The sequence below is a fragment of the Pseudonaja textilis genome, chromosome 1 (assembly GCF_049901715.1).
Source record: "Pseudonaja textilis isolate UNSWEBS1 chromosome 1, rPseTex1.2, whole genome shotgun sequence".
In the NCBI taxonomy this organism is placed as follows: Eukaryota; Metazoa; Chordata; class Lepidosauria; order Squamata; family Elapidae; genus Pseudonaja; species Pseudonaja textilis.
In genome coordinates this window covers 188,914,353-188,927,913 of record NC_141990.1, presented here as the reverse complement: position 1 = coordinate 188,927,913, position 13,561 = coordinate 188,914,353, and the positions used below count along the sequence as shown (strand labels likewise).

General features: G+C 39.2%; 1 protein-coding gene across 1 annotated transcript; it reads left to right on the top strand.

The window, feature by feature from the left end:
- Positions 1–1,284: 1,284 nt before the first annotated feature.
- Positions 1,285–12,024, top strand: KLHL41 (kelch like family member 41). Its single transcript, XM_026697092.2, has 6 exons — positions 1,285–2,957; positions 5,167–5,324; positions 5,423–5,530; positions 7,751–7,936; positions 9,514–9,660; positions 11,625–12,024. The coding sequence occupies exons 1-6, from the start codon at positions 1,848–1,850 to the stop codon at positions 11,734–11,736; spliced, it is 1,821 nt and encodes a 606-aa protein (XP_026552877.1). The 5' UTR covers positions 1,285–1,847; the 3' UTR covers positions 11,737–12,024.
- Positions 12,025–13,561: the final 1,537 nt, after the last annotated feature.

The window sequence follows — 13,561 nt, the reverse complement described above, 5'->3', positions numbered from 1 at the left end:
GAAAAATGGTCATAAGTCACTTTTTTCAGTGTCATTGGAACTTTGAATGGTCACTCCACACAAGCAAAGTACCAGCAAAGGGAGTGGGGGGAACTCCAGAGAAGTTCCAGAGACAGGAAGTCTTGTCCTGCCAGGAATGTAATAAGGGTTAACAGAGAGGCAGTTTCTGTAAGCAACACCAGAATGTTTCCTTCCTGCCTTTCTTACAGGATTAGGCTAGTAATTTCTTCTAACAGCCGGTTCTCCGAACTGCTTAGAATGTTAACCACCGGTTCTAGCGAATAGGTGCGAACTGGTAGAATCCCACCTCTGAGTATATCTAAATGTCAATATAGGTAGGAACATACTTAAGTCTTGTAAAAGTCAACAAGTTTTAATCTTCAGATCTAGACTAGCACTGCCAGTGAAGTCTAAAAGTTATATATGTGAAATTCAGTACAATGTTTCAAACAAAAAGCTTTGGATAACATCCTGATCCAATTAAAATTAAAGACTGTACAGACCAGTCCTCAAGTTACAAAAGCAATTGGGATTGGGACTACACATTGCTAAGCAATGTTGGCATAAACAGCAATGTCATGTGACCACATTTCTTAGTGCTAGCAAGTTGCCATCGTAATCCCAGGACAATGCAAGTCATTAAGCAGGAGCCCAAGGTGTAGGGAGGTACCACTGGTGGGCCAGTGGGGGTCATAAGTGGTGAAGGAGCTATGGGCAGGCACAGGCTACAGAGCTCAGGTGGCTGGGGATGCTTCAGAGTATGAAATCCCTGAGTCCATAGTGGGGCTACTCAGGAGAAAAAGCATTGGAAACAACTTGTTATCTTCCTTGCCAGTTTCCCCAATGACTATTTGTGGAAAGTTGGCAGGGAAGGTAGAAAATGGTGATCACATGATGCTACAATGTTTGCAACTCCCCAGCCCAGTCATCAGTTCCCCTATTTCAGTGCTATTATAATTTGGAATAGTCACTGAACAAATGGTCGTAAGTGAAGGACTACCTATAGTAGAAGACAGTACTCAAGCTCACAAATATTTAATGCTTTGTTATGATTTCATTGATGCAGCTTAAGGTTTTGTATCATTTATGAATCAAAATAGACTGAAAAGAGGAAAAGCTCTTTTCAGTCTATTTTGATTCATAAATGATACAAAACACATCTTTCATTTGGTTGAGCATTCACGCCCAGACTGCTACCTGGATTGCTGTTTGAGACTCAACCCTAATTTTATGTTAAATCACTGCACATGTTGCAAAACAATGAGATGAATGACTCCAGTAAGAGGCTAAAATAAATCCCCAAGTTTATTCACTAGGACAGCTTTTGGAGGAATTTGTTTTTATAGATTAAAGATTATAGATTGAAGATATTCAGTGGAACAATAATCTTTATAGGATGTTTCAGTCATTGGCCATCCTACTTTCACCTGCTAACTTCCATCTTTTTTGGTTCATACTTGAGCTGAAGTATTAAGTGACATGAATGTTATAGAGACCACTTTCTTAGTCACTACATTCAAACCTAATTCTGCGCCGCTGCTAAGTCACAATGCCAAATATACTTTACAAGTAACCTCCATCATTCAGCATGTGTAACAAGTAAAACTGATTCCCTGGTGACTAAAGTAACAGTTGCTTCTTTCAGCCCATGACAGCTGCAAGCTCCGTTTTCCAACACCATCCATTCTGAATTCCAGCCAGTGAAACTCTGTACTATATTTAGTGGGCAAGATTAAATTACAGAAGCTTCAAGCAGGGCAACGTACATTGATCTGCCTTTTTCAGGCAGACCTAGGTACCAACAAGAGGGTTTTCTTTTGTGCTTCGGCAGCCAAGCCTTCCAGAAAATGGATTCCCAGAGAGAACTTACCGAAGAACTCCGACTTTATCAATCCACTCTTCTTCAAGATGGCCTTAGGGAGCTTTTGGAAGAGAAAAAGTTTGTTGACTGTTCCCTAAAAGCAGGGGATAAAAGTTTGCCATGTCACAGACTGATCTTGTCAGCTTGTAGTCCTTATTTCCGCGAGTTCTTCTTATCTGAGCAAAGTGAAGATAAAAAGAAAGAAGTAGTGCTGGATAATGTTGACCCAGCCATTCTTGATATGATCGTTAAGTACCTTTATTCTGCAACTATTGACCTTAATGATTCTAACGTACAAGATATTTTTGCTCTGGCCAGCCGCTTTCAAATTCCATCCATTTTTACCGTCTGTGTTTCTTACCTTCAGAAGAGGCTGGCTGTTGGCAACTGCTTGGCCATCCTTCGGTTAGGTCTCCTCCTTGACTGCCCAAGGCTGGCATTGTCTGCCCGTGATTTTGTGTCTGACCACTTTGTGAAAATTTGCAAAGAAGAGGACTTCATGCAACTAGCTCCTCATGAACTCATTTCGGTGATTTCGCCAGATAACCTGAACGTTGAAAAGGAGGAAATCGTGTTCGAAGCCGTCATGAGATGGGTCAAGTCAGATAAAGAGAACCGGGTGAAGAGTCTCGGAGAAGTCTTTGACTGTATCCGTTTTCGTCTGATGGAGGAGAAGTATTTCAAGGACCACGTTGAGAAGGAAGAGATAATTAAAAGCAACCCAGACCTTTCCAAAAAAATGAAAGTGGTCAAAGATGCCTTTGGTGGGAAATTGCCAGAACCTACAAAAGCCGCAGGAAAGTCAGCCAAAGGAGAGGTTAATGGGGATGTAGGAGATGAAAATTTACTCCCTGGCTACCTAAATGATGTTCCAAGGCATGGGATGTTTGTTAAAGATCTCATTCTTTTGATCAATGACACCGCGTCGGTAGCTTATGATCCTACAGAAAACGAGTGTTATTTGGCAGCACTCTCAGAACAGATTCCCAGAAATCATTCCAGCATAGTCACAAAGCAAAAACAGGTCTATGTGGTTGGAGGATTGTATGTGGATGAAGAGAACAAGGAACGGCCTTTCCAGTCATACTTCTTTCAGGTATACCTTTATTTTTTTAACTCAGGATAAGAAAATGATAATTCCACGTATTAAAAAGCTAACATCTATGCTGATCTTTAGCGCATCTTTTTGATTCTTTCCAGTTCAGGGATGTATTCACATATATGCAAAAAAAAAGTCTCGATAAATTATATTCTCTTAGTTTAACATGATTTCTAGATAATCTTTAGAGTGATAGCATGTTCTAATCCAGTTTCCTGTTGTTTATTTTTCTGCTACAAAGTTACCTTGGTGTGCAGCAAATGATGAGTGAAAATGAGCCTGTATTGGTTTCATAAGAGATGCTACGGCATCATCCACCCTTAAATCACTGTTCAGACGGCTGTTTAAATACTTTAATCAGGTCAGCTGGCAGCCGGTGGGCATGCTCAGTGCTGCCTTGTTAGTACCTTTGGCAAAAAGCCTGAAAGAAACTTCTCATAGTTGTCGTTACACAAGCGCTTTCATCTTTCAATCAACTGTGAATAAGGACTGGAGTGGACACAAAACTTTTGTATGCTTGTTCAAATGAATGTCTGAACAAGACCATGTAGACTTTAGTGAGGTTCTTGGGTGGTTTTTTTTTTTTAAATGTCCTTGACTTCTTGTTTTTACTCATTGTTTGCCTCAATCCAGTATTGCACACAGCTGTTCCATGTACATTTGCTTGCTCATTTCAACGTAAGAAAGATATATACAAACATAAAGAAATGTCCATATACATCTATTTCCACCTAAGTTCATATAACCACATGTATGTGTTGGGGCACATAAAATTACATTTGATCATCTCACTAGTCATCTTTGTAAAGTCCATTACACTATTCTCAAAACGTTTGCCCATCTCTGCATTAAACTATAGTGTTGCTAAGTCATAGTTTAAAGCAGAGATGGGAAAATTCTGCTCTTTTATTTATTGGTAGGGAGGACTGGGGCCATCCAGGACAAACAATCTAATGATATTCCCTCAAGGGAACAGATGTATGGAATTTCTGCTTTTACCAGTGTGTTAAGCCTTTTCAAAATTGATGAAAAAAACACTCCACCCTGTTTGATTGTCACTACATTTTGGAATATGTTTTCAGACAATCGTGTAAGCAAAAGGGCAGTTCGGGGTGGTGAGGGACCTGCAGAATGGTATAATGAAATACCAACTCTCTGCAGCCTTCAAGATCCCTCAACCACCTCACCTCTTCTTTGCCTCTTTGATGAGCAGGTGAACAGCATCCACCCATTTTTATTTTCTTACATTAATGAGCAATGTAAATCCAGAGACATAATTGGAAGCATTAGGGTAAGAGACCACACTTTACTTTGGACATATGTTCAGCTTTAACCCTTTAAAAATTTTTTAAAAGAAAATCTAAAGAATGTAGGTAAAACAAGGAAGAAGTCAATGAGAACATTTAGCCATGCTGCTCATTTTTTTTAAACTAATAACCAGCAATGTTTTAACTTACAGCACGTGAACAAATTGTCCACATGACTTAGGACCAAGTCATGATTCACAATCTATAATTACAAGACCCCATAGAAATGAAAAGGGATTAATTTAAACCTAGAAATAGGTTTCCTATTCTTCCTTCCTTTAAAGCAGCTGCTGACACTTTTAAAGAAGTGGATTTCATGCCTTCCACATATACTCCCATTCCACGATAGAGTACCACATTCCTTTTTGCAAGGGGAAAACCTTTCAGCTCAGCCTACTCTTGGGAGTGCTTTTGCTCAGCTTTGGAGGCAAATGTTTGACATTCTAAGGAAACTGAGAAGCCTGAGAAAAGCAAAAGCCAACATGGGTTCTGCCTAGAAAAAATTGCAACAGACAAACCCTAAAGCAGGAGTGGACACTCTTGGTGACTTTTAAGACCTGTGGACTTCGACGCCCAGAATTCCCCAGCCAGCCATCTGAGAGTCCACAGATCTTAAAGTCACCAAGGTTGGACACTCCTGCTCTAAAGCCTTGAAGGACTCGGAGGAGTGATTTTCAAAAGATGCACTGGGACCCACAAATATATGAAAGGGGCATGGAAGAAAGATGGGGGAATGCTGACCGCGAGGTGTTGCAGGGTTAAGTCATAATGCGTTTGTTTTCAGATCTTAAGGTAAAAAGTGATGGGAGATGCTGAAATGTTTATACAATGCTGCTGTGAGCGGTTTTCAGCATGCCTGGCACATTTGCTAACCATCTTCATTCTACCTTTTAATCAAGCTGGACACCATTACTTCTGAATGGATTGGCCTGCCTCCCCTGCCATCTGCCCGATGCTTGTTTGGGCTGGGAGAATCGGAGAACAAAATCTACGTAATTGCAGGCAAAGATCTCCAAACTGAGGAGTCTCTGGATTCCGTCTTATGTTATGATCCAGAGTAAGTGGCTTGCTGAACCTTTTGAATAATTTGACAAGGCTTCTAATTGACGGCCTGTTAGATTGAAGAGCCTCACTGGTGTCCTTTTTCCCTTCCAGGTCAGTCAAATGGAATGAAGTCAAAAAGCTCCCCCTGAAAGTATACGGCCATGCTACAACTTCACATAACGGAGCTATATATTGCCTTGGAGGAAAGACAGATGATAAGTGAGTCTTGGACAGCTTCAAGTACTCCCCTCCCCAAATTATCTCTCACAACTATTTGCTCTGGTTAAAATCCTATTAAGAGCTGAGGCTTGCAGCTGAGTTCAGTGTGTAAACTTTAATTGTTTTCAAGATCAATGCAGCATTCATCACAGGGAAGGAAAACACTTTGAAGAGCTGATGACTGATCTGTGTTGTATGTGTATTGGCCCAGACTTGTTACTCAAGATGAGTGTAATTTTGATCGCTCTTTATTTAGATTTCCCAGAATTGATTTTGGAAGTCTGAAGCCCCATTTCTGCAATGTTCTGGAGAAGATGTTGCTATAGCATAGAATTATTAATTCAACAAGTGTTTATATTTGCAGTTTTATCGTCCAGTAAATCAGAGGATAGTGTAACAAGTGTTTAAAGGCAGAGATGAATCATACCTACAAAGTTGCATTATAGGCATGAAAGCTAATAGAACAATATTGATTTTTTTAAGAATAAAAATAAGCCATTCCATAGGCACAAACACTGTGCCTGGCACTGATATAAAAATTAGAAATAACTCACAAATAATATAAAAGAGGAACCAGTTCATGTCTGTTTTTACATTCACATTCAGGTTAAGCAGTTGGTTTCCATTCATCTTAAGGATTTTATTTTGTTATTCCTGACCATCTAATTTTCTGAAATCATCGTAGCAATGGTATAGGACATCTTTAGTAACTAGCCATGGCAGTAAAAAAACTACATCCAGAAATTTGCAATCAAGCCAAAACAGAAAATATTTGAATGGAAAATACCCCAAAGAAGAAAAAAATACTATAATAACAGAAATAAGTGGTTTTAACTTTAAAATTCTAAGGGCTTTGTCTGATCTTTAATAAGGATGCACATAAAATAGAAAGTATTTTTTGTTTTAAGCTCAGGATAAAACAATTCCACCTGAAACGTTCCATTTTGTGTAAATAGAACAAAACATAAAATTAATCAAATGTAACAGATTGAACAAACTGAAACAAGAACTCTGAATAAGTTTGTGTCCTTGTTTTTTTTTTACTTATAACATTTAGGCACAGTGGTGATCAACATTGATTGCTATCTGCCACCTAACTACAGAAAACTTTTTAAAGGGATTATTTTAAAAATTGGGAAAAATTACAAAGGACAAAGGAAGAAGTCCTTTTTGAGCTCTGAAAAGTTCAACAGCAACAAGGCACAAGATAATGTACACTGTGACTACAGAGACACAAACTATCAAAACTAGTAGCTTTTTATATTTTTATCATGTATTCTGAAAATTCAGAATCACAAGGGTATACACAGAGCACATACTGCATTCATACCATATCTCAATGACCACCAACATAATCGTTGTATGAGTTACGGTGGTGCAGTGGTTAGAGTGCAGTACTGCAGGCTACTTCTGCTGACTACTGGCTGCCTGCAAATTTGGCAGATTGAATCTCACCAGGCTCAAGGTTGATTCAGCCTTCCATTCTTCCGAGGTCGGTAAAATGAGATCCCAGATTGTTGGGGGCAACAGGCTGACTCTGTAAACCGCTTAGAGAGGGCTGTAAAGCACTGTGAAGTGGTATATAAGTCTAAGTGCTATTGCTATTTACACTTTAGAGCCAGAAAACCAAAACAGCATTAGCTATATTTATATATTACCCAATGGGCACATACTGTTTGTTAATGACTACCCATCAATGAAAGAAAGTACAGCAGAGAATAGTACATATGTATAGAATGGAGCCTACAGCAAAGACTTTTTTTAAAAAGCATTGGGCAGGCCAGCAAGCAGTGGAGGCAATTTTCATTAGTGCCTTATTAAGCACCAGGCAATTGGGATGATCTGCTTGCAGGGGTAGCATATTCCCCATCCAGCTGAGCTGGTGACTTATCAGCCTTCCCATGTAGACCAGACAATATAACCCAATGAGCTCCTTCAACTTTATTGTAAAACTACATTAACAGACTCTTGCAAATCTGATCTCCTGCCCCATCTCCTTTTACAGCCTGACAAGCTTAGGGTCTCTTCTGAGCCTCTTTTCTCTGCCCATTATGCAGTTGCAGGTTGAATCCTCTCTTATTTGATGTTTCCCCATGTTTGTCAAGGACTTTCCCACAGGTCATTACATAAGGGGAACCCAATCCCACATCTTATATATGTGTTTTGATCATTGCTGTTGTCCCCATTTTCCAAACGGTTGACTTTTTTTCTCGTACACAGAAAATGCACAAACAGAGTATTCATCTACAATTCCAAGCGGGGAGACTGGCGCGATCTTCCTCCCATGAAAGTGGCTCGCTCCATGTTCGGTATTGCCATCCATAAAGGGAAAATTGTGATTGCCGGAGGTGTTACTGAAGAAGGCCTCTCTTCTGCTGTTGAAGCCTTTGATCTCACCACTAACAAGTTAGTCTACAACCTGTCCATTCTTGTTCAATAGCAAAGCTTAGGACCACCATGCATACTTTCTTTGGGAGCCACTGGAATCCTTGTCCCTTTATTTATAAATGCAATCAGCTTCTTTAAAAGGTATAAATGTTGTCCCAGGATCTGGCAGTACAGGGTAGGCGAACAACAAAGCACTGGGAGTGACTTGCAGCCTTCTGGCAGTTTATTTGTAGGAAGTTAGCAGGGAAGATCCCAAATGATGATCCCATGACTGCAGGATGCTGGAACAGTGGTAATTATGAGCTGGTTGCCAAGCATCCAAATCACGATCAAGTGACCATGGGACACTCTAGTGGCCACAACTTTTGGAGACCCACTATATAAACTCTCTTTGTTCAGCAATGTTGTAATTTTGAACGATAGTTGAATGAGAGGGTTATAACCCCAGCTGCATTGTGAACTGAAGTATCAATTACAGCCTTAAAAACATTGTACCCAGTTCTATGATGTATGGTCTGATCTAAGGAAATAATTTTCCACCATATAAGAGGGCATGTGTGTGTGTATGTGCATATGTATGCATGCGGATACATACGTGTAAAGCACCTTGTTGCATATTTAAGTTCCAAGCATTTTTCAGTAGATGGGCACGCTCTTTTGAGCAGAACTATATGCTTTAACTGAATCTGTTTTGCTCTTTCTGAGAAAATGTGTTCTTTATTAATGTACATCTAGCTTTATTCAGCCAGTCCATTTCTTAAAGCTGTTTCTTCATTCTGACAAATTATTTTGTTTTGTTTTTTTTTAAAAAAACAAACAGTTCATAGTGCAATGCCGTTATATGTATCTTGTTAAAGCTCTTTAAAAAAATCTCTCATGGTAGAACAATACTGTCAGGTATGTAAAGGTATTTTTACTTGTCTACATTTCTTGCAGGATGCTGCAACTGTTATCTTTTCCTTTTGTAAACCTAGGGGAAATAGTGCAGCATAATCAAATAACTTTGCCAAACAATATTACAATGAATATCAATAACAATACCCAAAATCCATAAGCCAGCATAGCAAGAGCATCAAACCAGAGCTCACCAACCCCGCACTCTACTTCCCATTCTGACTAAACACCTGGGGAAAAAACATATTTAAAATTTTTTCTTGAATGCTAATGGGGTTGGGACCATCCAAATCTCTGGGAAGAGGATGGGGGGAGAGGAGATCATTCCAAAGGGCAGGCCCTCCTAGATCCCATCAAATGGTATTGTCTGAAGGAGGGGACCTGGATGGTATCCATTATGAAAGAGTAAGTGGGGACAACCAAAAGTAACTAGAAATAGGTATTTCTGCACATTACCTGATTATGGTGTTGTTTAGGGCTTTGTAAATGATAGACTTTGAGTTGCACTTGGAAACCTCATAGGAGCCAGCACAGTTTGTAAAATAATGATATGACAAGGACTACCAACACCACTGCATTCTGCATCAACTACATCTTCAGATGGTCTTCAGGAACATATTACAAATATCCCCTTTTTTGGAAAACATCTTATTCTCAAACGTCATATTCTCCAATTGAATGTTTTATTGATTAAATTGCAGGTGGGAAGTTATGCCAGATTTTCCGCAGGAGAGAAGTTCCATTAGTTTAGTGGAATTATCTGGATCCTTGTATGCGATTGGAGGCTTTGCAATGATTCAGCTTGAATCAAAGGAATTTGCTCCTAATGAGGTTAATGACATCTGGAAGTAAGTTTGTTTTAAACATTTTTTTTCATTTTGCTAGCTCAAGAGATTCAAGTCATTCATATTTACCGTAGTGGTATGCATGATAAATGTAGAGTAAAACTCCATTAAAATCTTCACTGGTACTAAATGTAGACTTGATCTTGTATTGTCAATTTTTGGTTTTGCTTCACCATATTCTACATATTATGTAATTTTAATAATATCTCAAAAGTAGAGCATTAAAAACATCAAATTACTTTGTAGAACTGCATGCAGAATATTTTTTGTTCACAGAGAGTTATATTTTTCCTGAGTGCACTGTGTGAGTTTTTGTTTTGGCACAGTATGGTCTGGATTCAAAAGGAGATCTGGGTTCATCTCTAATTCCTATGACCTATTTCAGGCAACTCCTACTTGACCACCTCAATTTTTTCACAAGAGGCTTTAAAATAAAGCATGCCTCAACACCGTGAGGTGACGTTTTTGGACAGGGAGGTTACTGTTTTGAAAATCAGCCCTGAACCATCCAAAATTTAAAAAGTGTACCTGTTCTTATGAAAGACCTTAAAAGCAGGGGTCTCAAACACAAATGCCTGAGCCTTTTCATGTATTGCTACAAACATCTCTTAGATTCTTATGATGCACATAATAAAACATGCAGTAATAATAATGAGCCAATCACTCAGCCCAACACACCTCACAGGGTTGTTATGGAGAAAATAAGAGCAGGAAGGAATATTATGTGTTTTTGTTATCTTGAGTTACTTAAAATGTAATAAAAGATGGGATAAAAAATTAATAAATAAATAAAATATGCTGACTCCCAGCAACCTGTGAGAGCGAGGAAGCAAGAGGATTCCACTTGAGACCTAAGCCGGGCTTGCTTTCCCGGGAAGCACCATCACTGCAGCTTTACAGTGTAAAATACAGCGTTGTGCTTGGCAGGACAGGCTGAGAGGCAGCTGCCCTCCAAACCCTGCATCAAAGTGCCATTGCTACAGGGCCAAGAGCTATTTCCACTGGGACCTCTGCGCTCCTTGCAACAGCTTAACAGTGCTTAAGAAGTCATGGTTGAAAGTATGTGAGAGAGAAAGAAAGGAGGGAGGGAAGAAAAGAAAGAAAAAGAAAGAAAGATAGATCAGGAGAACATGCAGACAGATGCATCAGAGTAAAAAATGTTCACTGAAGACATGGCATTTGAAAACACATGAACCAAAGGATTTTCTTTAACCATAGTTGTTAGTCAGCAAACTTTGAGGACAGGAAGATAGAAATGAGTGAAGAGTTGGCAGAAAAGCTAAAAGGTAAAGGTTCCCCTCGCACATATGTGCTAGTTGTTTCCGGCTCTAGGGGGTGTTGCTCATCTCCGTTACAAAGCCGAAGAGTCAGCGCTGTCCGAAGATGTCTCCGTGGTCATGTGATCGGCATGGCTAAACGCTAAAGGCGCGCAGAACGCTGTTACCTTCCCACCAAAGTAGTCCCTATTTTTCTACTTGCATTTTTACATGCTTTCGAACTGCTAGGTTGGCAGAAGCTGGGACAAGTAACGGGAGCTCACTCTAATACACTAGGGTGCTAGGGATTCGAACTGCCGACCTTTCTGATCGACAAGCTCAACGTCTTAGCCACTGAGCCCCTTTTTTGGCAGAAAAGACGAAGACAATTCTGACAAATTGAAGCACTTGGGGATTTTAGACAGATGCAAGATTCAGAAACAAAAGCAAGGGGGTGGGGTTTAATATTACTTTCCAAGACAAGGCATTCAGAGGGATGACAACATATTGGAATGTATATTTCCTGCATTGCTTTTCCTTGTGCAGCAACGCTTGTTACATTCTTAGACTAGCAATTATTCCACAATATATGTATTAATATAAGACAGGATGCTAAAAAAGAAACTTGGGAGTGACTGGGCACAGATTTTAGAAGATGGGCTTGGGAAAAAAGCTAAAGAGCCCCACTTATATAACTTTTTGTTCCTGCAGGTATGATGATGAGAAGAAAGAGTGGTGCGGCATGTTGAAAGAAATCCGCTACGCGTCTGGAGCCTCTTGCCTTTCTATTGGTCTAAATCTGTTTAAGCTGTCAAAACTGTAAACTAAGTGGCTATTTGACTGCGGATGAGGATTTTTTTTAATAGTCTCTAGTTTTGTTGTGTAAGCCTACCTTGTACAGAGATTGGTAACTTCAGTTAAGTATTTTGTCTTAAATGTCTATTAACTTCTGTTGAGTATTAGATCCTCCCAACATTTACTAACTATATGATGGTGAATTAAGTTTGGCTATAGATAGCAGTAAATAAAACCGAATTTAACAAAAAATTGTCTTGGAGATTAGACCTGTTTAGACCTTCTGTTTTAAAATAAATATCAAAATTTAAATAAATAACAGTATGATTGCTCTGATTATAGAAAAGGGTTAGGATTTCCCTTCTATCTCTTGTTTATAACACCTGTACTTAGTTTACTCTTCTGCTTACTTTAGAACTTGTTCTGAGGATCGTATTGTAGGAAATGGATTGACTTTACTAAAATAATGGTGATGTTTTCTGACTACTTTTAGCCATTTCTAGTTCAGTAGCTCTGTCAGCCCTGAGACCATCAAGAAATGGCTATGACAAAGGGTTTCTCACATCAGACTGCCAACCTTTAAAGCCTCAATGGAAGATGGCTGAATGCCTCACTCAACTTGCCCTATTCAGCATCAGCAACTATTAACTACTTATCTGCACTGAATTTCCTTCTAAAGCATTTAAGAAACATAAGCCATCTAGGAGATGTGCTTCACAACAAACTAAAGGGATCAAAGCATACACGAAAGAGCAGAACATCTGTGATTGGCAGCCCTCCCACAGTGGAAAAGAGGAACATGAGACCAAAGGAGGGCCTACTGCTAATAACATCTGGTTACCCTCAATAGAAAATTCCCCACTAAGGGTGAAACCAGTAAGACAGTGCCCCCTTGTGTAACTGCTATCATCCCAAAGTGGAGTCTTAACTCAACCAAACTTTTAAAAGATGTAAACATGACCTGAAGTTGAAATGGGAAAAGTCCTTTATTTCAGTAAAAGATTTAGTGCACGTCTCTGAAGGTATTAATGACAGTTTAATGGGGGTTTGTTAAAAATTGAGATTTCTGTTCAAACGTGTAATATGGAAACCAAGAAGAGACAATTTCTACTATGTTAGCATCCTGAAGAATGATCTTTCTGATGCTGGTAACAGGAATTAACCTTCAGGTACAGTTGCACACACCATGAAGAGGATGAGGAAGCAGCAAAACCCTTCCACACTTAAGAGCATGAAGGGGCCGAGAGCGATCCCTTGTTGGCCTACAATCCCTAATCTAAGATTGAAAGGGAGGAGGAGTTCTTATTTGGGGAAACAAGGGTATTAAGAACTTGGGGGTTGTCAAAGGGGAACGTGTGTGTGGAGGGGGATGGATATGACAAGAGCTCGGGGCTTCAGTCTTCACAGCAAGAAGACTGTAACCGGCACAAGCAACAAATGGTTTATTCTTACAAACTCAGAATAACTTCAAATTATTTTATAAGGCACAGAGTATCCAAAGCAGCAACAATGTTATTTTATGATTCATACTTGTACATTTATTTCATGGGAAGTTAGAAGATTGGGGGATACAGTAAAAAAATAGAATATTTAGTTATGCACAATCTTTTGTTACGTTACAAGAGGATTATGTATTTAGAGGATACATAATATCAAAACCAAAACATTTAATAAACAGTATTTTGCTCAAGGCACTAATATTTTTTTAAAAAATCTGGTTTAAACTTTAAGGTGCAAAGATTTTTGAAGGGTAACAATGGAAAGTTCATGTCAAATGGGAGGTTCATATTTAGCATGGGAGATTCAATCCAAGATTAATTGCTAACATAGTTAATATCAATACTGAATTTGTA